The sequence below is a fragment of the Dermacentor albipictus genome, unplaced genomic scaffold (assembly GCF_038994185.2).
Source record: "Dermacentor albipictus isolate Rhodes 1998 colony unplaced genomic scaffold, USDA_Dalb.pri_finalv2 scaffold_23, whole genome shotgun sequence".
In the NCBI taxonomy this organism is placed as follows: domain Eukaryota; kingdom Metazoa; phylum Arthropoda; class Arachnida; order Ixodida; family Ixodidae; genus Dermacentor; species Dermacentor albipictus.
The window spans coordinates 2305743-2332989 of NW_027225577.1; the positions used below are offsets into that span (position 1 = coordinate 2305743).

Below are 27247 nucleotides of genomic sequence, written 5' to 3' on the forward strand. Positions count from 1 at the left end.
CTCCCAAAAATGGAGAGATCACGTCCCTGCCGGGTTGTCAACTTTCGACGGATAGTGGTTATCGTGGACGTTCAGTGAGGTCCACTATTACGGAAGTTATCGAGAGGTACTCCAAGATATCGCAACGGAGACTGATTCCAATGAATATTCGCGAATACAGAGGGATTGAGCGCCCACATGCCTAGCCAAAAGCCTCTACTTTTGTCAAAATTTACAGTAGCTCCTGAATCTCACAGAAACGCAGGGTAGCGTTTATTGCCCTGGCAATGCTTGGCTTATCGACGCAAAAGAAGGCAATGTCATCTGCATAAGCTAGCACGTTCATTTCCTCATCGGCATACCTGTACCCTTTAATGATCGAGTCGCAAAGCACGCTTAAGCAAAGCGGTTCTAAGTATATGGCGAAGAGTAAAGGCGAAAGCGGACAAACCTGACGAACGAATGACTGTACTTTTATTATATCTGAGAGGGTACGGTTCACAATTAACATTGAAATGCAATGTTTATAACAAAGTGTTATACCATTGTATAATACATCCCTTAACTGAAGATGTCGCAGTAATTGGAACAAAAATTCGTGTTGAACCTTGTCAAAGGCTTTGGCGAGGTCAATCTGGAGAAGAGCTACTTGATCCGTACTATCATCTATGCACTCAAGGACTAAACGTGCGATATGAACATTTGTCTGTATAGAGCGGCCTCGAATTCCACATGTTTGATGATCACCTACTAATTTAGTAATGACTGTCTGCAATCTATTTGTCAGTACTTTTGCAAATATTTTGTAATCCACGTTACATAACGATATCGGCCTATATCCGTTTACCCTCTTTATTATTTCATCATCAGGGCTCTTTGGTATTAAGGTTGTGTGGCCCTAATAGAAAGATGGAGGAAGCTCACCATATAGATAGGCTTCCTCGAAAAGCTGCTCAAAAAAAGGACCCAGGAATTCCTGAAATTTTGTATAAAATTCAGCACTAAGGCCAACAGGACCAGGCATCTTGTTCTTCTGCAGCGTTTCGACGGCAAAATTAATTTCTTCTCGCGTTATTGGCCCACCAACGCTGAGTCGATCATGTTCTTCTAAGTGTGGCATAAGCGAAATAAACTGATCAGCGCTTTCTTCGTATCCATTCTGAGGCTTAACTGCAGTGAAAAGATCTTTATAATGAGCTTCAAATAGGCTTATTATTTGGGACGTTTCTGTGTATATAGACCCACCAGACTCAATATCCAATATTTGCTTGGAAAACGCGTATCGCTTTTCATCACCGAGAGCCCTTTTTGTGGGCTGCTCCTCTGTGAAGCGAGTTGTGCGTGAACGCACCATTGCTCCTTTGTACACTTCCGTCTCATATTTCTGTATTTGTGCGCGAACTGCATTTATTTCATCGCTATACAACCCTGGTTCCTGGCTTTCGAAAGCGTGCAGCTTGTGAAGTAGATCATGAAGGTTTTCAGCTTTTTTCCTTGAGACAGCTCACATGAAATGGCAATCACCTCATTTTTTACTCTATTTTTGAACATTTCCCATTGGGCAAACAATGGAAGCTGTTGACATAGCGCTATTTCTAGCCATAATTCTTTCACTTTGTTTACAAAACTTTCCTCTCGCAAAAGTTCTGTATTAAGTTTCCACACTTCCCAGTTTGGAGCAAACTTGCGAAATTTTCGGGGACCCTATGAAACAGCTACTAAACAGTGGTCTGTGAAAAATGCAGGCTTCACGGCGTAGTTGTGAATGCGAGACCAGAGATTCGTCGAAACATACACACGATCAAGTCGAGCGTGGGAGACACCTTCAAAGTGCGTGAACCGCACCCAAGAATGTGTGTAGGCTCCCACGTCTATTAGATTGTCCGTGAAAATGTCGAATGAGACTCAACAAAAGAAATCCTTAAGGAACACAAAAATATACGCGCATTGTGCCGGCCAGGGATCGAACCTGGGACCTTCCGCGTGTTAGGCGGATGTGATAACCACTACACCACAAGCACAGCTGTGTGCGAAAGTGTCGAACGAGACTTAATAGAATAAATCCTTAAGGAACACACAAAAGAAAGAAACCGGCATTGTGCCTGCCAGGGATCGAACCTGGGACCTTCCGCGTGTTAGGCGGATGTGATAACCACTAAACCACAAGCACAGCTGTGTGCGAAAGTGTCGAACGAGACTTAATAGAATAAATCCTTAAGGAACACACAAAAGAAAGAAACCGGCATTGTGCCTGCCAGGGATCGAACCTGGGACCTTCCGCGTGTTAGGCGGATGTGATAACCACTACACCACAAGCACTTTTTTTTTCTTTATTGCCGACTTCAACACGTCAGTTTACAAAATCAGTCCGCGCGAAGAACACAACACGTATGTTAAAAATACGTCACCCTCACTTGGGGTTACGTGATGAGATTAAAATTCACGCATGTGTAGCAAAGCTTCCATTCTTGGAAGCCACTCAGGCACTGGGTCTTGTATCTTGTATCCTTCAATAGCTCTGCTAACAGATTCACAAAAATACTGTCTTATGGGCCTGGCATCAATGTCTGCGTGGCTGACCGCCATCCTGGATCGCCAAATACTGTGCAGGCCCAATATCATAATCATGTCAAAAGGAATCCCGTCTTCACTCTCGACGGGCAGAAATCTAATTCCGAAAGCATCAACCGGTAAGTCTTTTTTAATCGTGCGTTGGAGAATGTCCCAAAAGAAAAGGGCTTCCCAACAATCTAAGAAAACATGTTCGATAGTTTCCGGCTTCCGGCATATGAAACAATGATTTCCCCAAGGCACAAAGAAACCCTTCGCTTCCAAATACGTCTTGACTTCAAGAGTGTTCGTATGGAGCTTAAAGAAGAAACTTTTAACTCCGCCTGGTACAGTCATTCTTTTCACACGTTTTAGAACTGACTGCCATGGACCTGCACAGTACAACGACCTGTACAACGGTACCGGCAGAAAGACCTCACACAGGTCCTTATAAAGTTTCTTTCGCGACACCACTGACAAATATTCAAACGAAAATCGCACTTGCAAGACGCGACATGCCATGTACACCTCTTTAAGGAAGCCAAAAATGCTCCCTTGCATACTCTCCGAACTAACAACCAAATTTGGCAAAACCCTGCCCAACCTAACCTGACACACAGTTCGCAAAAAGGGGTCATTCGTGTCACGAAAAAACATAAATCGGTTAACCAACTGGCGCAGATATAGATGGGCCAAACCTAGTCCTCCAGAGCGGACGCGGTGAAACAGATTGGTGCGTCGTGTCCGCTCCCAAGTGCTTCCCCACACAAAAACCGCAAATACACGGTGCAGCTTCTGCACATTGACGCGAGAACAATGAATTGCTTGCAAGACATACCACAGCTTGGTTACAAAAAAAAGGTTACAAATTGTGGCACGCGCGAAAATAGACCAGCTGAAGCCTTTGAGCCTGTCGGCCTTCTCACGCATTTCAGCAACTTGGCATTTCCAATATGGCTCACTGTCGCGATAATTCTCCAGCGGCACTCCTAAATATTTTACTGGGGTTGCTGTCCAAGTCATGTTTGCGAAATTCGTTGGGGTTAAGGGCCAGTCGCCGTGCCAGAACCCCAAACACTTAGCCCAGTTCACAGCACTCCCGCTCACAGAACAAAAGTCTTTCACAATTTGAACCACAACACGAACGCTTTCGTAGTCAGCACAGAATACGGCAATGTCATCAGCATACGCGAGAATGCGGACCTCCGCCGCATGCAAACGAAAACCATGAACGCTGTTGCTTTCAATAACGCTCAAACAAAAAGGTTCAATATACAAACAAAAAAGCAATGGTGACAGGGGGCAACCCTGACGCACAGAGCGTTGCACTTGGATGCGCGCTCCCACCCCCTTATTTACTAACAACCGCGTCGTGCATCCTCTGTACGCCATGGTTACGCCTTGGCAGATGACTAATCCAACATTAACGTGCTCTAAAACAGAGAACAAGAGGTCATGCGGCACCCTGTCGAAGGCTTTCTCTAAATCGAGCTGGAGCATTGCGATGCTTTCATGCAAAGCATCGCAACACTCGAGCACGGACCGGGCTGTGTGTATGTTGGTATATATGGTGCGACCTTTGATACCACAGGTCTGATGTGGTCCCACTAATTCTTGCATCACGGCTTGGAGTCTTTTAGCCAGAATTTTCATGAAGATCTTGTAGTCTACATTAGTCAGGGATATGGGTCGGTAGGCGGTAACCTGTCGCAGTCTAGCTTCATCTTCGCTTTTTGGTATTAAAATTGTATGGGATGTTAAAAATGAAGGAGGAAGCATATCCTTGTCATAAGCCTCATTAAACAGTGTAGCCAAAACCGGTGCTAAATCATCTTTGAATGCCTTATAAAGCGGTGCTACTAGCCCGTCTGGTCCTGGGGACTTTCCCGGGTTGAGGTCTTCTATGGCTTTCCGCACTTCTTCTGTTGAAATGGGCAGTTCTAGCCGCTCTTTCGTATCATCACTAAGCCGCGGCATTAAAGAGAGGAAACGGGTCTTGAAGTCTTCGGTTCTTACTTTGGTGTAACCAAAGAGCCCGCTGTAGTGTTCATAAAAGGCCCTTTCTATATTTCCTTTGTCTACGTAGATTACACCGTTCCACTCTATTTTTGGTATGTCATTCTTGCGGGCGTGCCTTTTTTCCAAGCCGAGAGCACGTTTTGTGGGCATTTCGCCCGCTATCAGCCGCTGTGCCCTCGCCCTCACGATCGCTCCTCGATATCGCTCCGTATCTATTGCCTCTAGTTTCTGCTTGACGGTGCGCATTTCTTCGGTGCAAGTGCCTGGCTGCTTTCCTTCTTGCATTATCAAAAACTTTAGGTCATCTCTCAGCGTGTTTTCCTGCAGCCTTTGCTTTTGCTTTATAGCGCACGATCGTTCAATTGCCATCATTTTCATTGCCTGCTTAAATCTTTCCCACTTCGCTCCCAGAAGTTCGTTGTCCGCCATTGGCAGTTCGTGTATCGCCGACGTAACGCGATCCACGAAGATATCATCGTTTAGAAGCTTCTCATTAAGTTTCCAGTTTTCCCACACAAATTTGCTTTTCGTTCCTTTTCTTTTACCTACATGGAAGACAACAAGACAATGGTCACTGAACGGCACTGGTTGTACGCTGTATTCGCCGCAGTACGGTATCAGTTCAACAGATACGTACGCCCGATCCAGACGCGCGTGACTCGTTCCTTGGTAATGGGTAAACCGAACGCCAGAACCACATCCGAGACAATCACCAACATCCTCTAGATGACAGCGATCAATTATGTCACTTAAACAGGCTGTACTCGCATCTCGGTAGGGCGTCGCACTGGTTTTGTCGCGTGCCATGCTTACGCAGTTGAAATCGCCAAGTAAGACAAGCAGACGGTCTGTGTCACAATGGTTGCCGACTGTCTCAAAAAGGTTTCGCCTCTCTTCCGTGTTAGTGTGTGCGTAAATACAGATAATACGCAATTCCACACCAGCAAGTGTGATGTCACAGACAATCCATCGACCGAAAACGCAAGTCTCAACTCTTTCCACAATCGCTCCCAGAGACTGGCGAATCAACAGCATGCAACCTGCCGAGGTACCCACGGCATGAGACACGCAAACATCATACCGACTACTGAACGAGAGCACCATTCTGTCGGTCTGGTCTTGACTCTCGATTTTGGTCTCTTGTATCGCTACAATATCCAATTCCTGCTCAGTCACGAGTCTCAGCAGCTGATTTTGCCTCCTCCTGGATGAAAGACCCCTGACATTAAGCGTGGCTACAACGAGGTGTCCTTCAAATGCCGCCATCGTTAAGCAAGACCAGGCCGCCAGTACGGCGCTTACCTTCATGCGCACAACGCCGCGCCGTGTAGTGCCGTCCCTCCATTATTAGGTCTTCGGGTTGTCGTCGCGAGGAAGCGACGACGATCGTTGCCCGCTGGTGACACGCTGCTTTTTCCCTTCACCTACGCCCCACTGGCGGTCTAGGCGACGCAGTCGTTGCTCCTGGCTCATTGCACTGACATCGTCGTGGCGTCGTTTCGCAGCCGCAGGGTCAGACTCCATGGGTTCCTCGTTGCTTTTTTCAGAAGGGCGTGGAATATCTTGCGGCGAATTGGTATCCATGCTCGTGGTTGCCGACTTGGGGGTGCTGGGCGCTGACTCACGAGTCCCAGGCATGGCGCCTTCCTTTTCATCGCTCAGCGCTGCGGCCGTTGGGCTCTCGACCACTGGGTTGGAGGCAGCTTGCTCAGCTTCACCCTCGTCCATGTGCAGCTCACTATTATCGCCGAATGTTCCTCGAGTCGCGGCGCGGGCGTATGACTTCGTGCATTCAGCCTCTTCATGCCCGAAGGCGTGGCACTCGCTGCACTTGGGCACCTTGCAGTCCCGCCTAATGTGGCCTGTGTTGCGGCAGCGGAGACATATCGGCGCACGCCCGGGCACGACGACTAATACTGTACCGTTCCCGATACGCAGCTGATGGGGTATGCGCTCGAGGCTTGCACCTTCTCGAAGAACCAGCCGCACACACGCCGACACAAAAAAAGAAACTGGCATTGTGCCTGCCAGGGATCGAACCTGGGACCTTCCGCGTGTTAGGCGGATGTGATAACCACAAGCACAGATGTGCTTCAAAGTGTCGAACGAGACTTAATAGAAGAAATCCTTAAGGAACACACACAAAAGAAAGAAACCCGCATTGTGCCTGCCAGGGATCGAACCTGGGACCTTCCGCGTGTTAGGCGGATGTGATAACCACTACACCACAAGCACAGCTGTGCGTGGAAGTGTCGAACGAGACTTAATAGAAGAAATCCTTAAGGAACACACACAAAAGAAAGAAACCCGCATTGTGCCTGCCAGGGATCGAACCTGGGACCTTCCGCGTGTTAGGCGGATGTGATAACCACTACACCACAAGCACAGCTGTGCTTGAAAGTGTCGAACGAGACTTAATAGAAGAAATCCTTAAGGAACACACAAAAGAAATGAACCGGCATTGTGCCTGCCAGGGATCGAACCTGGGACCTTCCGCGTGTTAGGCGGATGTGATAACCACTACACCACAAGCACTTTTTTTTATTTATTACCGGTTTTCAATATAACATCGTACATATGAATTTCACACTCATGACACAAATGCAAGCTTCTTGCAAGAGCAAAAGAAGGCAAGAAACAAAAAGCGCTACAAAGTCCTACAAATCCGCATAGGACTGACGTTGTCAAATTAAAATTCCTTCATGACTGTCAGAGGTTCGAGCCTCGACAGCCAATCCGGTGCACACTCTTGAATTTTCTGCGGTTCAATAAATAAGGACATAGACTCTCTGAAATATATACGCGCTGGCCGAGCGTCGGCGTCGCAATGATATCCGGCCATGCGAGCTCGCCATATAGAGTGGAGGGCATTCAGCATAATGAGATCATACGGTACTCCGTCTTCATCTTTAATTGGCAGATACCTGATCCCTTGGGGGTCCACCGGTAACTCCTTTTTCAGCGTTCGCTTTAACACGTCCCAAAGGAAAACAGCCGCCCAGCAATGCAAGAAAACGTGATCAATGGTCTCCGGCTTCTGACAGATCAAGCAGTGGGATCCCCACGGCACAAGACAGCCTCGTTCTTCCACAAACGTTTTCACAGAGAGTGTTCCTGTGTGGAGCTTAAAAAAAAAGGTTTTAACCCCTGGTGGCACCTGCATTCGTTTCACCCGTTTAAGGACGTCTTGTCCTGGCCCTCCACTGTATATGGTTCTGTATAACGGCACTGGGAACACAATGTCGCACACATCATTATACAGTTTTTTCCTTTTAACTTCAAACAGATAATCATTGGAAAAACGTACTGACAGGAAACGCACGCTGTCGACCACTTCCTTAAAGTAACCTCGAAGTTTTCCGGTGATGCTTGCCGTACTAACAACATATGCAGGCAATGCGTCGCTCAACCTGAGCTGACATACGGTGCGCAAAAAAGGATCGCGCACATCGCGAAAAAACAAAAAGCGGTTGACAAGCTGTCGAACAAAAAGATGTGCCAAGCCCAGCCCCCCTTCCTTCACGTGCCTGAACAGATTTGTTCGGCTACACCTTTCCCAGGTAGAGCCCCAGATAAAAATCGCGAACACTCTGTGCAGCTTTTGCACGTTTACCCTTGAACAGTACAACGTCTGCATGACATACCACAACTTCGTAATAAAAAACATGTTACACACCGTTGCCTTAGCGAAAATGGAGAGGTTGATGCCTTTCCACCTTTCTGCTTTTTCTCTAGTTTCTTTTGTTTGGTTCATCCAGTACTCGTCGCTATTTTTGTAACTGTCCATGGGAACACCTAGATACTTGGTCGGGGTTTTCATCCAGTTCACATTTGCAAAATGGTCCGGGGCGGAAGACCACTCTCCGTGCCACAAACCGAGGGACTTCCCCCAGTTCACTCTACTGCCCGTCACACCACAAAATCTTTTCACTACGCTTATCGTTTCCGTTACACTTTGTTTGCTTGTACAACACACTGCGATGTCGTCTGCATATGCTAAGAGCTTGACTTCTGTGTCTGCCAAATTATACCCGCGTATTTGATCATTTTGAATTATGGCCAAACACAAAGTTTCTATGTCAATTCCAAACAAAAGAGGACTGAGGGGGCAGCCCTGACGCACAGAACGCATGACGTTAATGGGGGCCCCCAATGATTTATTCACAATTAAGCGTGTTGTGCAGTTCTGATACGCCAACGCCGCTCCCTCAGCGATGATGGAACCAATATTAACGTGATCCAAAATGGCAAACAAAATCCCATGCGAGACACAATCAAAGGCTTTCTCGAGGTCGAGCTGAAGCACTGCGACTCCGCCTAAGGTGACGTCGCAGCACTCGAGCACGCACCGCATCGTGTGAATATTCGAAAAAATCGACCTTCCTTTGATCCCACATGTTTGGTGATCTGCGACAATTTCCTTTATTACACTTTGAAGTCTGGCTGCCAAAACCTTCATGAAAATTTTATAATCTACATTGGTTAAAGATATCGGCCTGTAAGATGTCACCAGCCTAAGTTTCTCTACTTGATCACTTTTAGGGAGGAGTATGGTATGCGCTTTGCCAAAAGAAGGTGGCAAAGCTTTGTTCTCATACGCATCATTAAACAGCCGTGCTAGCAACGGTGACAGTTCCTTCTTGAAAGCTTTATATAAACAAGCGCCCAGGCCGTCAGGTCCAGGTGATTTGCCTTGATTCAAATCCTCAATTGCCTTTTCAACTTCGCTTTCTGTTATTTTCTCTTCTAATCGTTCTTTTGTGTCGTCACTCAATCGCGGCATGCGACCGAGGAAGGCCTTTTTGAACTCGTCTACATTCGCTTCTTGAAACGCAAAGAGGGACTGGTAATACTCTAAAAACGCTTGGCCTATACTCTTACTGTCGTCGGCAGTTGTGCCATTCCATAGAATCTTATCGACGTGATTCCTTCGATCGTGAGCTTTTTCAAGTCCAAGCGCCCTTTTAGTGGGCGTCTCTCCAGCTACTAATGCATTTGTTCTTGCGCGCACAAGCGCACCTTGATACCGTTCTTTGTCGAGCTGCTCGATTTTTTCTTTAATGGTTCGCACATCTTGTTTATACGCCCCTGGCTCTTCGCACTCAAGCGCTATCAGCTGCTTAAGTGTCTTTCGCAAGCTCTTTTCTTTCATTTCCTTCTCAAACTTTAAGCAGCTCGATCTTTCACAGGCTTTCATTTTTACGTTTTGTTTGAACCCTTCCCATTTCTCTGCTATTGTTTGACTGTTATCCTCACAAACCTCCCTAACGGCCTCATGAACTGCCTCTACAAATGGTTGGTCTTGTAGTAGTAAGGCGTTCATTTTCCATAGGTCCCAATTAAAAGATTCTCTCTTCTTCTCCGTGCCTATGTTACATTTCACCAAGCAGTGATCTGAGAACGATACTGGTGCCACAGAATAACTATGGCACTTTGGAATCATTTCTTGCGATATGTACATGCGGTCTAACCTCGCATGACTGTTACCTTGAAATCGCGTGTATATTACTTCCCGCTCCCCCTCCAGGCACTCGCAAACATCGTCCAGTTCATTTTCACTTATTAGTTTAGTCAACACCGTGCTGCTTCTATCACGAATACCGGCATTATTGGCTCTATCCCGAGCACTCAAAACACAATTAAAATCCCCCAACAAAATCATGCACTTATCGCTGCACATATACTGAAAAAGGTTCTCAAAAAATAAGGTGCGCTCTTCTACAGAATTCGGCGCATATATGCACATGACTCGAAATTCAATTTCACGATAAACAAAATCACAAAAAAACAATCCTTCCAGACTGGCATGAAAATACACTTTGAACAACAAGATCGGGCAACTTCTTTACAAACAGAACACAACCGGCGGACGTCCCTACCGCGTGACTCACGACCGCATAATATCTAGTCGTGAAACGCCGCACCATGCTCCCGGTCTGCTCCTCTCCATCAACCTTAGTCTCTTGGACGGCTAGTACGTCTAGGTTGTGGTCAGTGATCAACCGTAAGACCTGACTTTGCCTACGACTAGCCGCCAACCCTCGCACGTTCAACGTTGCAATAATAAGGGACGGTATCTCAGCCATCTTAAGCTATCGAGAAAAGCAGGCCCGGAGCATGGTGCTTACCGTTCACGACTAGCCCTCGGCTAGCCGCCTCCGGGACCTCCCGGCTTGTTCGTGTCGTTAGGCGAGACCGTTTTGCCCACAGGCTTCCTTTCAGGTGGTACATTAGGCTTTGGCTTGTAGCCCATCCGTCTTCCTTGTGGCGTCTTCGTCGGCGGCCCCTCGCTGGTGCTGGTGGCACCACCGTCCCTGTCCTTAGTATCGTCGTGGGGTCGTTTGACTGGGGCACCAGGAGTCCCAGTCCGCTCATCGTCGTTGACTTCCTTGTCCTGCAGCATTGCCGTCGTGTCGTTGTCGGATGCGTCTTCGTTAACGCCCCCCGTAGCAAGGCTCACTGCAGGCGGGACCTGCACCGGTTTGTCCGTCTTTTCGTCAGCCTCAGCCACCATGCCTTCAGCACCGGCGGTAGATGACCCTCTGAGTGTCCCTGTCGAAACCGAGTCTCCGGTTCCTTTGGCGGCGTCTTCCGTCTCGACCACGTCCATGACGTGTTCAGCCGCAACGTCCCTCGCTGTTGGTCCTGTCACGGCGGCGTAGGATTTGACCCAGTCAGCGTCAACGTGCCCGAAACGTTTGCACCTGGAACAGCGCGGGACTTTGCACTCTCGGCGGACGTGCCCCGTGCCTTGGCAGCGCAGGCACTGCATGGGTCGACCGGGCACGACCACCAAGGCCAACTCTCCGCCGACGCGGACCTGATGAGGAAGGTCCTCAACTTTGACGCCGTTCTTTAGCTTGAGGAGCACCGTCCGCGTGGTCGACGTCTTGTTTCCCATGCCTTCGACTCGCCACCGCTCCCGGCTCACCTCCTCCACCTTGCCGAAAGCCGCGAACGCTGTCCGGACGTCCTCGTCGGCAACGCCGTACAGCAACCAGTGAAGCCTGAGCTTCACCTGCTGGTCCTGCGGGTCCACGATGACGCACCGTCGTCCCTTCACTTGCAGGTCCTTTAGGGAAACTAATCTTTTCGTCGCAGTCGCATCATTCAGGGTCACCGCCCAGACGTGGTTTATCTGGTACGCCCCTATGCATACCACGTCCGGTAAGAGGCCAGTCGGCAGTAGGGCGTCCCTGAAATCTTCGACCTTGTATGGTCTCGCACGCACATCACCGTGCAAAAACACGGTGTTAATCGCAACTCGTCCCTTAGGCAGTTGAGGCAAAATGAACGGATATTCCTTATCATCTTCCGTAATCCTGTTTCCGCGACCAAAAGTGGCCGCTGTCGCTGCCCCAGAAGAGGCCATGACCCTACGATCCGAACAGCTCTGCTGCCGGATGCAGAATGCTACACCACAAGCACAGCTGTGCGTGAAAGTGTCGAACGAGACTTAATAGAAGAAATCCTTAAGGAACACACAAAAGAAATGAACCGGCATTGTGCCTGCCAGGGATCGAACCTGGGACCTTCCGCGTGTTAGGCGGATGTGATAACCACTACACCACAAGCACAGCTGTGCGTGAAAGTGTCGAACGAGACTCGCTTGGAGCCCGTTCGGCAGCGGCGTCTGCCTTTGCATGACCGGTCGAGCCGTTCTGAGAAGCGATCATTGCAACGTGCCCCGTATTACAATGGATTAATCGAAGTCCTTTCACGTTTTGAAAATCGATATTTTGTCTTAGGAGCGGGGCTTCCTCTCAGAATCGCCGCAATTTTTGCTTGGTATGAATTCTTTCTGTCCTATATAACTGATCGCAGTTTTCTGACAAATGGTCAAGTGGTCTTGTACGGATAGAATAGGTAAGTAATGTATCCAGCACCCGCACTATTCGCATGCAGTTCATACGTATCGCAAAGCTGCTGCTCGTACAGCTAGGCCCATGTTATGGCATCACTCGTAGTTAAATGCGTCTTTGTACGGAAATGTGTCGTACAAGGACGTATCCATGGCATATCTATGGTTAAGATTCGTCCACGAATCTCGACATTAAAGATTCTGCCGTCAAAGGTTTCCGTGGTCGTGTGCGCGGGTATATCTATGGCCTCAGGGAAATAGCACGCTCACTCACGCGAAAGCTTTGTGGTTGACTGTTTACGTGCTGTGGTCCGTGGTGGCAGGCTGTGTCACGTTTCCTCGCCGCCTGGGCTCCCGATTACGATACAATTCGCCGCCAAAGTGCTCGACGCGTGTTTCGTCTAGGCGCGCCGTTTTGCTTGGAGGGCTGCCAGAGCTTCGCCTAAGCCGATTCTCACAGTACGTGGTATCTGCACGATTTTAATGCCAACGATGGTCGGAGGAATATCTGGCCGCGATCAAATGAACAAGTGGCTACAAGGCTTTCATCGCAACATGAGCACTAGAGCCAGTAATTAAGGTTTAATTAGCAATGTTATTAATTGAGTGGGAAGAGGCTCGCAGAACTAATTCCGCAAACTTAAGGTAGAACTGCTGAATGTCAAATGTACACGCGAGCTTGCGCTTGAACACTTCTCAGTAACTAAGCAGTAGGTCGTGGGATCGAATCCCGGTCACGGGGGCAGCATTTCGATGGGGGCGAAATGCGAAAACACCCGTGTACTTAGATTTAGGTGCACGTTAAAGAGACCGCAGGTGGATCAAATTTCCGGAGTCCCCCACTACGGCGTGCCTCATAATCAGATCGTGGTTTTGGAACGTAAAGCCCCATAATTTAATTTTTTAACTTCTCAGTAACTCTGTTACACGCACAGCACGCATACTATAGAAGAAGTAGCAAATGTGAACTAAACATAGGCACGCCCACAGCGGCATTTTGCGTCCTTGCCGAATTGCACTACAATTCCCAGCGAAGATGTTTCTTTCGAACAACTGCATTAATGATTTCAATTGCCCGTAATTAAACCGCACACAATATAAACGTTGCCCATATCTATTATTCGTGACATGTACCCCACATGGACCTCGAAAACATGCGGATTACTTTTCTGTAACACTGTAATTAACTAATGTGTACATATTAAACTTTGAACGCATACCAGACACAACGTGCCACCATTTACGTCAAAGAAGAAGTCAGTGGCACTCTCAGTTCCCCGAAAACAGACGGCAAGCACATTAAGTGCTCGCCTGAATATGGAAAGGAAACGAGTATTCAGTAATTATTCGTAGATTGCGTAATTAAGTCAGAAGCTTTAAACATCCACCACACATTAGCCATAACAGCTCTCGCTCCACCTTTTCCACCAGATACATCTCTCTCAAGGCAATGCGAGATGTCGCGGGTATAATGGCCACACAAGGCTTTCAAGCACAGACCTAAGGGATTCATTTTTCAGAGGCAGTAAATCACTCACACACATTTAACTTTATATGCACATCACACACGCCATTCTCTCTATTTTCACCAAATTTGATCTTGGTGGCGGTTGTATTTCTCCGACCTACAGGGCACACTCAGCCGGGTTCTTAAAGAAATACTTATTAATACCCTGGAGCGCTTACACAAGAAATTTACTGCAAAGACTGCAATTATCCCACGCACCATAATCCTCACCCATGCATCACCCATAACCTGCCATCTGTTTCCCCTACATATAAACAACGTGTTTAATTTAGTTCACTGAAGACACCAGGAAAGTCTACTATGTATCTCGTATATAGCGCGAAAAAGGAAAGAAATAAAAATATTCAATAGTTATTTGCAAACCCCGTGATTACAGAAGCGTGCGTCGCATTTGGACTGGTTGATTTATGGCGAGAGTAGACACAGCGCAAAACAACAGGAAGTTGGGATTTCACTCCTTCCGAGGGCAATGTCATTTATGTGGGAGTGATTAAGCTCGGTGTTACTATACCACGCATGCTCTGTTTTCATATTTTCCCATTTACTTGCGAACTAGTACACTGTATGTGTGTATATATGTCTAGAAAGAATTCACAATTAGTTGTCAGTCAGCGCCGTTGTGCGTCCTTCTTTCGCCGTCCTTTTCTTTCGCGTTCTCTCTGCTCAAGCTAATGATAAAGCCACAAAGGTTAAACTTTCTCCCCACACCGCGCCTAACATGTATCCCCCCATTTCCACCGAAGGGGAATTTCGTGCCACGCACGGTTGACCTGTAGGACACTGGTAGACTCTGTGAATAACGGCCATGTGACGCTTTCGAGTCGCAAACTGAAGCCCGTTGCAAACTGACGCTCTTGAAGCTTTGCCCGAACATCGCTCATAAAATTTTCCCTGTTCCTTCGAAATGTAAACCTTATGGTACCTCAAGTTTTATTTCAGTACATTGGGCAAACGCGTACTTACGCGATTACCAAAATGCTCTTGCAATGTTCTGGAACATTTGCACAAGTAATTTTCTAGAAACTATACAACATGCCTAAACTTTGAACTTTGATCGTAAATCACACAGCATGCTCCCTATCCTAACTGAACATAAGGAAGGCACCCTCATTAGTTCACCTAGGACAACGGCGAAATCTACTACGTGCCTCGTCTAACGCGTAAATATAGCGAACAAATAAACACTCAGTAAATATTTTTGATGCTCATAATCATCCAACACACGGCGCCCACCGCTCATAGCATTACACCCATTATGCTAGAAACAAAGCTGTTGTCACTTTGGTTCTCCCAAACAGCGTGAAACCTTTGTAAGTATTCCATATTATGCATTAAAACGGGCAGGATATGCAAGTTTAGTCACTTTCCTACATTCAGCCCCTAATTAACCCACACGCTTAAAACATTGCCACATATCACCCACTGAAAAGCCCCTCGGTTTCTATTCTTGTGAAATATAAGCTCGGTAAATGATCTCTTTCTTCCAATGCACCTGAAAAACACCCATATAACGTTCTCGAACGCTTATAATCGCATTAATAGCTTCGCAGAAGAAAAATATTACCCAGTACATGACCTCCACATGGCATGCGATTGTGCACATCTGGAACCATGTTGCAGGGACTTATAGCGTCGTTCATTCGACCCGCAAGCTGTCGCTCGCTTGCAATGAAAACTTAATAGGCTCTATTGTATGCAGTGAGCGTATGTCGCCTCGAAGAAAAGTCAATTTGTCCGAAACGTTGCCTCCTGATTTGATCTTTTTCACGTTTTGCTCATCGTCTTGAATTTCCATCTCCCGAATTCCCCATGTTTTTTTTTCATTTCATTCATTTGGGCAACACAAATACAAGGTTTGCCCGCAAGGTAAGGCAAAAGGAGGGCGTAATCCTTATGACTAAGGCCTTTACCTCGCTAGAGCAGCAGAAGTAGCAGTCTACTGATAAAACAAAGTACAATGATGTTTTCTCTTGATTGCTATTGTATACAGATAGATGACCGCGGAGGTTGTTAACTAGAATTCCTATGTGCTAGATACGTTCTCTGTGAGCTACCTGCCTTGCCGAAAATCCCACGAAGAGTGCAGACGAAAGCAGTGGGAAGTCTCCCGTCGATTCCTTTCAACGTAGCTTATAGTTCACTTTATTGTCTTATTTTTGAACAACGGAGCTTCGCTTGTCCGCCACTGTCATAAATGAGGTTAAGATCTGTAGGAGTCAGTTTCTTCCGTACTCCTACCTCACCCCCCCCCCCCCGCGCTTTTTCTTTTCTTTTTCTTTTTTTTTCAGAAGAGGACTCCACCGTGACTTTCATTGTGCTGCGTCAAGCTAACATAGTAAGCTCGGGACAGGGCTACGCAACGCTGTCACGTAACCAGCGTAACCGACGAGGCGCAACCGAGGAGCAGCATAACAGTAGGCGGTCTATCTGTGTGACGATTCATGTGTGGCAATCATAAAAGCCTGCACTGGGAGGCTCGTGTCGTAGGTCGAAGCGATATCCGTCTCACTTGCAGTGAACTTTTGATAGACAGACACACCGCAAGCGATGTGAGTGCATCGGCACTAATTTTACTTTTCCACTGAAGAGCTGATCGTCAACGACAATCGCTCATGCGCTTATAAGCATAAGCTAAGCGATTGAAATAAATACATAGCGACCAGCCGTTCATTGGTGAAAAAAAAATAAATCTGACAAGCAAGCAGCAAGTCGGCACTCTCGGATGCGCGTTTTGGGAAAGACATGTTGTTGCCTGCCATAAGTTCATAAATGGAGCGCCGGCAGAGCGTCGCTATTAGCCACTCCTGGATTCTTCAAAGCTGCATTGTTCAGGAGGGATAGAAGTACATACCAGTTCGCAAAAGGCTGCCCACATGACCTGCAAGAGCCCCATGCAGCAAAGACATGCGTGTGCAGCTACTCTTCGTTATTTTTAGAACGAGACCGAGGCACACTGATGTACTAGCTGGCTAACCACATATATTTGAATCAGCAGTGCGCTATTGTATAGGTATAGACAGGAATCACTTGGACAGATTTTTAGATTTTTCAACTAGGGTATATGCTTATCGCGGCGCTTCTGAAGAGTGACCTCATGGACAGTCTGTTGCTGCGACAACTTCGTCAAGCGCATCGCCGAAGCGCTTATCTCGTGTCTTCGCAAGAGGAACCATTCTTGTTCACCTGCGAGTACAGTATCTTGATGGTGCACTTGTAAACCCTGCCACTCACCACTGTTCTCCAATCCCTAATCTGTCCACATGACGAGAATGCGCTGACGTCGACCATTACTCGTTGATGTGCCCCGAATTGGGACAACTGCAAGGAAGCTTTCTTACACGAAAAGATGGCATGAGCATCACAGATTAACTTTACGAATATAGGGTTCAAGAATGCCAACGGTTCTTCAAGACGAGGTGACTCATTGAATCCATACTTATGAGGGACTAGAAAGCTAACAGAATACGGAGGAACTAGGTTAGGCGGTTTGGCTGAGGCGGGATGAACATTATGGAGAGGTGATACCCAATCCACTTGGCCCACTCCGCTTTTCTTGGCCGTCTTCCTTTGCTTCATCTCTTGCATTCGTGGAGGTAGCCTACAAAGACCATTTTCTCCTTGTGTCTTATGGATCCACAGCGTATACTTTGCACTTTTGTGTCGAGACACGTTATATTATGCCATTGAAGATGAAATCCACCAGTCATCAGAATTTCTTAAACGGAGAAACTCCATAGTATTGGCACTAAACGAATAAAAAAAAGTACGGCACTGTTGCGTATGACTGGGCTAGTACTCCCGGTGTGGCACACACAGCACGAGTCCCTGCAAAACCACTGCAGAAGAACATCATTGGAGGAGAAAAAACAGCATCCATGCATTTGACAGCTCTCGTAAGTCGTGGTGCGAAATCACCACGTCCAACTTGAAGGCTCTCTTGTGGTGAGCAGCACCTCTCACATTCATTCGGTTGCCACGCTGGCGGAGAAATTGGCGCCATCGCCTTACACGAGGCAATATCCGCTCACAGCTCGACACTCTCCACTTGCATTAGTCAGTGCAAGCACACATGTCCTGGTACATCCTTTCATATGGCTAACGATAGCACATAAGCTATAACGATCATGACAGTGCAGGTGGCCACTACGTCGATGGCTCCAGCGGTGGCTCTGCGCAGGCGCGTGTCCTGTGGCGCCGTGAGGGGAGTCAGAACCGAGGCGACACGATCGGGAGAATCGAGAATGGCCTGGCGAGCACCTTCCCACGAGTGGGGCCCCTCAAGGCGGAACTGGTAAGGCAGGCAGGGCCCGAACACGCACCGGCGGTACAGCACCGGGTCGGTGATCGCCAAACGGCTCAGGTTGGGCTTCACTCCGAGCAGACTTGCCAGTTCGTCCATGTACGCGATCCAGTGAACCTGCGTGGGCAGATGAGAGCACACGATACGAAAGCAGAAGGATGGATATATTCGACTAATGTTGCTATTTGGCTTATTGCCGTCATCTGTTCGAGCAAAAAAAGGCAGCGCGTCTCGAAAAAAAGACAAAACTAAGAAGTAACTGAACGCGCTGGACACGCAAACGAAAAAAGTAACTGTAACTTGTGCCAAGTGTTTCTGCTCTTTACTGTGTTCACTGACAGCATTATCGGCATCAAAAGTCAGCGGGGAGTGGTACTCAAGAAAAAAAGCTGAACACTTCCGCGGCCCTGGGCACGTAGCCTGGTATTCGGGTTTTCAGTATATGCACTAATATATGCCAACAACACGGTTTTGCACTGTTTTGTTATACAGGCGGCGAGCATGAAATGTTCGGAAAAGGAACTTTTTTCGCAGAACCTGCGACCCAGTAAACTATGAACATCGACCGTACATTTTTAGTGAAAGCATTGCTGGGAAAATGAAACACGAAGAGACTGGGGAAAGCGCTCGTGCGTTTGCGCTCTTATTTGTGCCTCGTTGCCTAATCACTACATTCTCCCTTATAGCAATGCCGACACCGTGCGCAAATTCTGCCATATCTTCATTTACTACAGCATCGAAACTTCTCGCTGTAGACGCGTTACGGATGTCTAAACCACAAGCTTGCATGCTCGGAAACCCTGGGGCCCATTCTTGGGCGGCTTTCTTTCTGATGTCTTATACCCATTTTACTGCTTTTCTGAATGATCTGGGTAAGCGTAGGAGTCACACAATGAAGAGAGAGAGCATTTATTCGAAGGAAGTCAGAGAGGTCAGCCTGATCTAGATGCTTGTCACTGCTTCGAACTGCAGCACCTTGAAGCGCCCGAAAACATGGTCACCGTAAGTTTCGCGAAGAGTTTGCACAGCGAACGGCTTTCTGCTCAACCAACAAGTGGCGAATACAGGCAGCTCAGCCGTTCCCAGAAACCTGACCACCAAGTGGTGTCAGATAAACTTAGAGTGGAAGGAGCAACAATTACATCAGGCTGTTTGTGAGGTAATTAGCATCGGAAAAGTTATGATTGGATCAATGCTATGGCGAATAAATCGCCGCCCACTCCTTGTTTTCCAGGCAGCTGCCACGTTTATATTCCTAAAGCAAAAAAAAAGAAAATATGCAGACTAACATCGTGATTGTGTTGTAGGTGTGCTGCGTGAGCACGTTGTTTCTTTAATAACTTTTATTTAAAGGAGATGGCAGCGCTTTTAGGTAGCGCCGGCTGTTCCTCGTAGCAGAGCGAACAAGAAATGGATGCACGCAAATGAAATTTCACGAAAACAATACGTTTATCGCTTCGCGGAGAACCAGATAAATATGTAAGCCCTGTGAGAAGTAGCTGCCCTGAGCAGTGCCTGCTCTGAGGAAAACAAGTTTATCTAAATGTATCCAGTGACATTTCTTGTTTGACGACTTTTGATCATCGCAAGTAGTGCGAGGTTCACAAACGTGCTGTTGCTGGCGCGTACTGAAAAATTACGAAATTTGAACATAAATGCACACAATGGCGTATTTCACCGGCACCAGATGGTTTTGTATATGAGAGAGAGAGAGTTGAAGATGTCAGCCCTGCTACATGCAGGGCTTGAGTTTTTTTAATTGACATGAATATACGTGAAAATACTATCACAATCGCACTTGCAAACTAATAAACTGCCCCTTAATAAACTGGTGCATGCAAGTCCCACAATCTTAAGATTCCAGACTGATGACTACACGCCATTTTTGTGACAACTGTGCAAATGTAGTCTATCTCGTACACAAGATTGTATTGCGTTCTCAGCAGCTCATTCAGGTACGACCCGGTTAAGCTTCCCGAGTTCCCTTCCCCTTCGCTTTCCCTATTATTCGTGTGTTACCGAATCGCGGTCTAATAAAGTGCGTCTTCAAAAATGGGGACCTATTTTTCCCAGTTGAGCTGCCTTTCCATTGTTATTGTTGCGGACAAATTGAGCAGCTTCCGTGCAATGTCGGGGGACGTCCAGATAACTTAAATGTGGTATAATAGATGCATGGCGCAAAAGAAAAAGAGAACAGAACATAAATCCGCGCAAACTATGCCAACTAGCTTAGGCATCGCTAATATTGTATGCCGTATAGTCGTCGCCACCTTGATGACGCTCTGAGCTTCTTTTGCGTGGAGGATGAAGGGCACCACGCTCTGCAGCAACGCCTTCGTCCCTTTTGCCCGCTCGCAGCAGCAGCTAATGTCATGCACAGCGTCAAATCTCTGCCTCTAGCATTTCGCCGTCAAGCAACTGCAGCCAAGGTGAAGCGTTTTCGTTGAAGCCGCCAAACGAGGCTTATTTTGCTCCACACGTACCTGCACGGCGTAGCGTGCGCTGTCGACGGCCAAGGCGGACGCCCTGCGTGCCGCCTCTTTCCTCTGTCTCTCCGCGTCGGGCAGCGGTAGCTTGCCGGCGAGCACTCGGGCCACGCAGCGGGCCTGCATCTCGGCCACGGGCCAGAACCCACCGATGGGATCCACCAGGCCCACGAATGCGAGGCTCGGCTCCCCCACGGGGAAGATGAACTTGTAGAGCTCGACGTGCTCCTCGCGCACGTATGGAGCTACCTCGGGCGGCAGGAACGGGTAGTGCTTCAAGTATCCCGTCGCTACGATGACGTCGTCGATGACCGCGCGCGAGCCGTCGTGGAACTCGGCGTAATCCGGGCCCAGCCGAGCCACGCTGCCTCGAATCTGTGATGCCAGAAAAATATACTGACCGCCACTCTATTGGACGTAGTTACGAACACCATGAAATAAAACTACGGGTTAGTATGGTGAGTAGTTGTACATAACAACGCACGATGTTTTATCACATACCTCGAGGACGAGAAAGCTGTAGCAGCGAAATTAGGTGCATTATTATTCGTCTCTCTTTTTTCAAAGTAAAAAAGAAAGTTACAGCGTTCAACTTAAGAGAGCGGTTGAGCCCTTATTGTAGGTCTTTTGCACAGAAAAAATAAAGAAACCGATCAAAACACTTTACACCGAGCCCTGTGTGGTTAATGCAGTCACATGTGTAGTCCGGATCACGACCTTTATGCACAGAGCCACTACTAACCTCCCATGCGTACGTCATTATTAGCTGCCTCTACATAAATCCCTATATGCTGGCCATCCAGCGAGCATCATTTGTACTTACAGAACCGCCTCTATTTTGTGAGTACCACGACGAAGTTTCCTTGTTTCGTTTTATTCTTACGAACAAGGTCGTGAACTGTAGCGACAAGAATATAAAACCTGCCGCAATTGGAGTAATGAGAAAGAAAGCCTTATTGGCATCCAGCGTCACCTGCACCGTTCCGGTGAGAATCCGGGAAGGGAGGACGTCGTTGACGAAGAGCTGCTGATTCGTGGCGTGGTGCGCCGGCTTCAGGCCGTACATCTTGTGGTCGAAGTGGCCGTTGAGGACCCGCTCGAAGGCTCGAGCTCCGAGGTCGAACGGCAGCAGCGAGCGAGCAGTGTTCTTAGCCCTGGTGCACATGGTGACGTCCATGGGAAGGCCACCCGGCGCCAAACGAGGGGCCACCCAGGTGCCCCGACGAGTGCTCATGTACACCTGCGTCCGCGGCGTGTGCCCATGAGTTCGCTTTTGAGTGGACCGTGCAATTTTACAGAAAGCGCGTACCTTGCTTTCTACCCTAAAGCCTTCCAGTGATTCGCGTGTTGCGCGGTAAGAACCACTTGAGAATGGTCAAAGAGCGACACACTTTCTGTTACGTACATATGGTATGACATTCGGTGTAAGCGCGGCAGTCAATGCTGTCATACCGAATGGTCCAACACTGCCAACAGCGATTTTTTGAGGGTATGGCGGTAACCATGACGTGTGCCTTAATGACCCCTAAAAAGTGAATTATGTAAGTGGCACGGTAACGAGAATAAATGCATTAAATGCTGTTCATAAGGCAATAGTGCGTAGTGCAAGGCAAGTTCTTCGCTGAATCTATATAGATGTACTGAAGAAGGCCGCCACATCGCAGGAAAAGCCATTCCCACCTGGCTGTTCGAAGAAGAAAAAAAGCGACCGCACACGCACACGAGTGCTGACTGTATACAGTTATAATTAACACTGTTGCGCAGAGTGACGATGGTAGAGGTCTTAAGCGAGAAAACAACACACGACACCTGAGCGCAAACTATCAACTGGTTTATTTTTATTATTGTGTCGTGTGGTGTTTTCTCGCTTAAGTCCTCTTCCTTCTTCGCCATGTGCAATAGTGTTAATTATATAGAACGAACTAGCCCACTGCGGAATTTTCCTTAATTACATACAGTTAAATGAGTGACCAGTGCGCGATAATATACAAGACCGGGGGGTAAAATATATACTGTGCGACGCAGTACAGTGCAGACTTGTACGTAATGCATTACATGTAAAACTTTACTTGTAATCAATTATATTCCTTTGTATGTTTATAGATGATGGATTAAATTATTTTACTCGGTAACGCTAGCTTTAATTCAATCACATTTTTCAGTAACTAATCACAGGTAAGCAGTTACATTATTGATGAAATAAACTGTAATGGTCAACGAAGCTATGAGGACTTCAATTTAACGGAAACTAGAGCAGAACGCTTCGGTTATGCCACGCAGCAACATCGAGGATGCGCAGGTTTGGACATGCACCATCGGGCGCTCAATATTTGTTTCACCTTGAAGCTCCGCCAAATGTTGGGCGCCGAATTCAACCAGTGCTGTTTGGATCCATTCTTGCGCCAAATAAATGGATGCACCGGACTCTCGAAAGATGGCGCTGGTCGCGTGCGACGATCATCATCCTCCTCATCATCGTCATCAACAACAACAATAGCAGCAACAATAACAGAAACGGTGGCGAGGGGTGGTGTTGGCTTCCTCACCGGCCGTCTCTCTTTCTCTCGGTGTACGATTATCCTCGAAGGGAAACGCTTTAAAAAAGGAAGAGCTGGCCGATCTGGAGAGGAGCTGGGTAGTTAGCTGCACCAGGGAAGTCGAGGCACGACTATGCCAGCCAATCCTGCGAGAGCCGGCGCAACCAGCACTCAGTGCAGCGTAGACGTGCGCAACTGCGCCAGAGGTCCACACACGTTACCACCAACGAGCTCAGTATGCGTCGTTCTTGGAGGCAAAGGTAGCTCGGCCGAGGCACGACCCGCCAGGCCGTCTGCCCCACCCCTCCTAAACGCCGCGTCATCGATCGACAAACCCTCCATTGCTACAAACTACGGTCCCAATGGAGGGGTGGTCGGTCGACGACGCCGCGGCGGTTAACAGTGGTTTGGAGATGACTTCTAGTTTATTGCTTTTAAGTTAATTCTTTTTTTCTTCGTATCTATATGTGAAAAGGTGCAGCCGGTGCCAATTAAAGGCGGCGACACCTTCTAAACGCCATATAATAGAAAAAACTACAGTCCCAAAACAATTAACTAACAAGTGTTGGAGGTGCGGGGTGCTGCAAGCGCTAGTCATTCATCTGCAGAGAAATTGACTCGCCGATACAACGTTTCCTTGATGAGACGAAAGGCTCTTGCCATTCTTGTAGCCTTCTTTCTAACAAGCTATTCCGGTTTGTGGAGGTGGTTATTGACTAGCCATAGGAATACATCCTCGCTTTGGAGTTTGCTAATATCATCTTGAGATATCATGAGGAGAAGCAGTTCCTATTGTTGAGCTGGAGCCGGGCCACAAGGTGACTGGGTGAGTGCGTGTGCGTTCGTGTTCTTAAGCCCTGGTAGGTGTTTCAGTGTGATGTTAAATTCCTGCAGCAACGACCTATACAGCGTATAAGCCGGCCTTAGGGTTATTTTACTGTCATCGCGGCCAAGTGAGGCTGGCCAGATCTGTGATGACCGTTTTTTGTGTGCCGAATATGCATGATCCAACTGTTTCGTTGTGCAGACGACGTTTAAACATACTTGCTCAGTCATACAGGAGTTCAATTCTGTTTTGTTCAAATGGGCACTTGCGTAACCGATGACAAATTCTTCCGTACCGTCTCTCTGCACGAACACGGCGCCGATCCCACAGCCACAGGCGCCTGTGTGCATCTTAATGCGTAGGTCAGGGTTGAACAATGGGAGAACCGGTCCACTAATCAGTCGATTCGGAAGCGTCTCAAAGGATTTCCCACACGCCAGGTTCCAGCAACATTTCATGCCAGACGTGGTGAGCTCTTTTAGTGGTCATGCAATGCGTTCGAAGTCCTTGGCCTTTTCATGTGCTGCAGAAACTATTGGTCCGGAGGCGACTTGATACGGTGACTTGCTCCGTCATCTCGGTTCCTATAGCCCCCCCAGCAGATTCCAAAGTTTCTCTTTCTCCGGTATCCCGTCGTTTACACGGGCACGGAGCTGCAGAAAGCCCGAGATATATTCTTGTGGCGTCTTCCGGATTGCTGGCGGCGTTCTCAACAGTGAAGTTCTCCTACAGCATCTTTCGACAACCGTCCCTTGTTTCTAACGTCTTTGTTCGCCAAGTCGTTACGTACTACCGTTCTCGAGCGCGAATGCCGAGTTGTCAGCCTTTCGCGCGTCGGCCCACGCCAGTGATAGTCCGTAGCGCTAGTCAAGATTTAACGAGCCGTCTAAATCTTCCTCGTATTTTCCTCGGAAAACGGGTGGTGGAGCGAACGGTTGTCAGTGCAAGGTAACTGATATTAATATCTCGTTATCGTCGAGATCCGACTGTACTGTCCGATTCCGCAGTCTCCTTTCCGGCACCAGCTACTTATTAGCGGCGATGTGCTATTCACAGAGGTGGAACAGGCGCTCGAAAACATTGCCCTTTGTTTTCCTCGCCCTCTACTGCGTTCCTGCCCTCTCTGCGCGTCGTTGGTTTAGTGGTTCTTTCCTCCCCCATTGTGTGCGTTACCCGGCACCTCCCCTCCAGATGGGCGGAAGCAGCAGCGACGACCGAGATGAAGGTGGATTCGGTTGCCAAGACCTTCTTGGACACAGTCGCCCTTCGGCATGTTTCACCGGAACGCATCGTCACTGGCAGAGGCCGTCACTTTAGTGCAGCGATGCTGGAAGAATTTTTCCGGCTAACAAGTACCAACAATCCTCGCACTACTATCCAAGAGCCAACCGCCTCTTCGGGAGATTGAACCGTACCTTAGCTGTAATGACTAGCAAGTATGCTTCATCACACCACCCAGACGGGGACCCGTTTCTCCAGTACTTGATTTCCGCCTATAACTCTTCGGTACATGAGACAACAGGTGACAGTTCGTAGCGCTCGTCAAGATGTAACCAGTCGTCTAAATCCTTCTCATATTTTTCCCGGAAGACGGGTGATGGCGCCCCCCCCCCTTACCCGGCCTCCAAAAGCACAGAGGCATAGCCTCCTCGCTCATCTTATAACATTATCAATAAATAAAATCGTCATGCGACTCCCTTTTTGCTCCTCCATGGAAGAGAGCCTACATTTCTCATCGGCGTGGCCATCGGACTCGGGGCTTCGAACTGCTGACGTCATAGAACGTAAGCGTTGCAGTGCGACAAGAAGAGGTCAGACGACTTGACACCAAGCGATATCTCCGGAGTAAGGAAACGTGTACTGGGTGTCACGGCGTAAGCAACGGGCACAGAGCTCCTTCTCACACGACCTTATTCAGGTACGAATGCCAACATGGACGAGTTGAAAGACCACCTAGTTCCTACACACATATCACGGACCTTTTCGTGTAGTGAGGCAAACTTCGGCGAATGACTGGGAAGCTGAGATAAGACGACAGCGGCGGGGCATAGTCAACGTGAAACAGCTGAACCTGTAGGTCTCCAGGAAATTTGGAAATTCGGTCCCTGAATACACTTTAGATAAAGCCGAAGGCTAGACGACAGAAGCCATGCAGGTCGTCAACAGCACACGCGCGAACGACGCAAAATTCGCCAGCAGAAGCCAAGGTAGCAGACGGAGACAACCGGGAAGCTCTCAGAGCAACCACGAGGTCGAGGAGACAGGCCTAGCCCACAACGAATAACCCCGCAAAAACTACCGAGAATGCCGAAACCCTAGTAGTGCGTGAAGGCTCAGCGGAGCAAATCAGTGGCGATACAAGTGCCGGCGAGTCAGTGCGTAAACGCCAACCATCAGTGTCAGTGAGCGCTAGCTTGATAGTGCTGCTGACCCAGAATGGTGTAAAGAACCATAAGCGCAAATCAGTGACAATGCCAGTGCCGTGAAATCAGTCTCATCAAATCAAACTGACGATACCACTGAGTGATAGTGATAGTGCTGCAGCGTTGACTATCTGTGAAGAGGCATCAGCACAAATCAGTGATAACGCAAGTGTCGCAGAGCCAGCGCGTGAACGCGAACTAAGTGACGGTGCCACAGAGATAAGTAATTTTTTAACGCAGCTGACATCATCGCACGGGCACCAGTTGGGACTGAATAACATAAATGGACACTAGGCCACGCTGGTTGTACAGAAAGCCTTGGCATGAGGATTTTATTTATTGATAATGTTATAAGTTGAGCGAGAACGCTCTGTGCTTCTGGAGGGGGAGGGCGGGAGGGGGTGATGCTACGCGAACTGCACAAACTCTCGAAAGATGGCGCTAGTGGCGGGCTACGATTATCATCACCATCATCATCAACAACACAAATGGTGACCAGGCGCCATTGCCTCCTCACCGGCCGCCCCTCGTCTTCTAGCTATCCAACTGTCCTATAAGGGAAACCCCTTAAAAAGGAAGCGTTGACCGCTCTCGAGAGCAGTTGGGGAACTAGCTCTCATCAGGAAAGTCGATGCACGACCCACCAGCCAATCCTACGAGAGCCGGCGCAACCAGCACTCAGTCAGCGTATAGTCACGCGCCACTGTGCCAGAGGTCCACGCACGTTACTACCCACGA

The 27247-nt window shown here is 48.2% G+C and overlaps 1 protein-coding gene and 7 non-coding genes across 11 annotated transcripts in view; all 8 read right to left on the bottom strand.

The window, feature by feature from the left end:
- Nucleotides 1-1927: 1927 nt before the first annotated feature.
- Nucleotides 1928-2000, bottom strand: TRNAV-AAC (transfer RNA valine (anticodon AAC)). The gene has a single exon. It is a non-coding gene; the product is annotated as a tRNA-Val (tRNA).
- Nucleotides 2001-2076: 76 nt separating this feature from the next.
- TRNAV-AAC (transfer RNA valine (anticodon AAC)) lies at nt 2077-2149 on the bottom strand. Its single transcript has one exon. It is a non-coding gene; the product is annotated as a tRNA-Val (tRNA).
- Nucleotides 2150-2225: 76 nt separating this feature from the next.
- TRNAV-AAC (transfer RNA valine (anticodon AAC)) lies at nt 2226-2298 on the bottom strand. The gene has a single exon. It is a non-coding gene; the product is annotated as a tRNA-Val (tRNA).
- Nucleotides 2299-6710: 4412 nt separating this feature from the next.
- On the bottom strand, nt 6711-6783 carry TRNAV-AAC (transfer RNA valine (anticodon AAC)). Its single transcript has one exon. It is a non-coding gene; the product is annotated as a tRNA-Val (tRNA).
- Nucleotides 6784-6861: 78 nt separating this feature from the next.
- On the bottom strand, nt 6862-6934 carry TRNAV-AAC (transfer RNA valine (anticodon AAC)). The gene has a single exon. It is a non-coding gene; the product is annotated as a tRNA-Val (tRNA).
- A 76-nt stretch (nt 6935-7010) lies between these two features.
- Nucleotides 7011-7083, bottom strand: TRNAV-AAC (transfer RNA valine (anticodon AAC)). Its single transcript has one exon. It is a non-coding gene; the product is annotated as a tRNA-Val (tRNA).
- A 4969-nt stretch (nt 7084-12052) lies between these two features.
- On the bottom strand, nt 12053-12125 carry TRNAV-AAC (transfer RNA valine (anticodon AAC)). The gene has a single exon. It is a non-coding gene; the product is annotated as a tRNA-Val (tRNA).
- Nucleotides 12126-16480: 4355 nt separating this feature from the next.
- The window catches only part of LOC139052441 (flavin-containing monooxygenase 5-like), a 144410-nt gene continuing 133643 nt past the window's right edge, over nt 16481-27247 (bottom strand). For all 4 annotated transcript variants that reach the window (XM_070529542.1, XM_070529543.1, XM_070529544.1 and 1 more), the window contains 3 exons: nt 21697-21963; nt 20721-21098; nt 16481-18354 (listed from right to left, as the gene is read on the bottom strand). In XM_070529542.1, the coding sequence (XP_070385643.1) occupies nt 18025-18354; nt 20721-21098; nt 21697-21963 (975 nt within the window). In that variant the 3' untranslated portion in view covers nt 16481-18024. The remainder of the gene's footprint in view (nt 18355-20720; nt 21099-21696; nt 21964-27247) is intronic.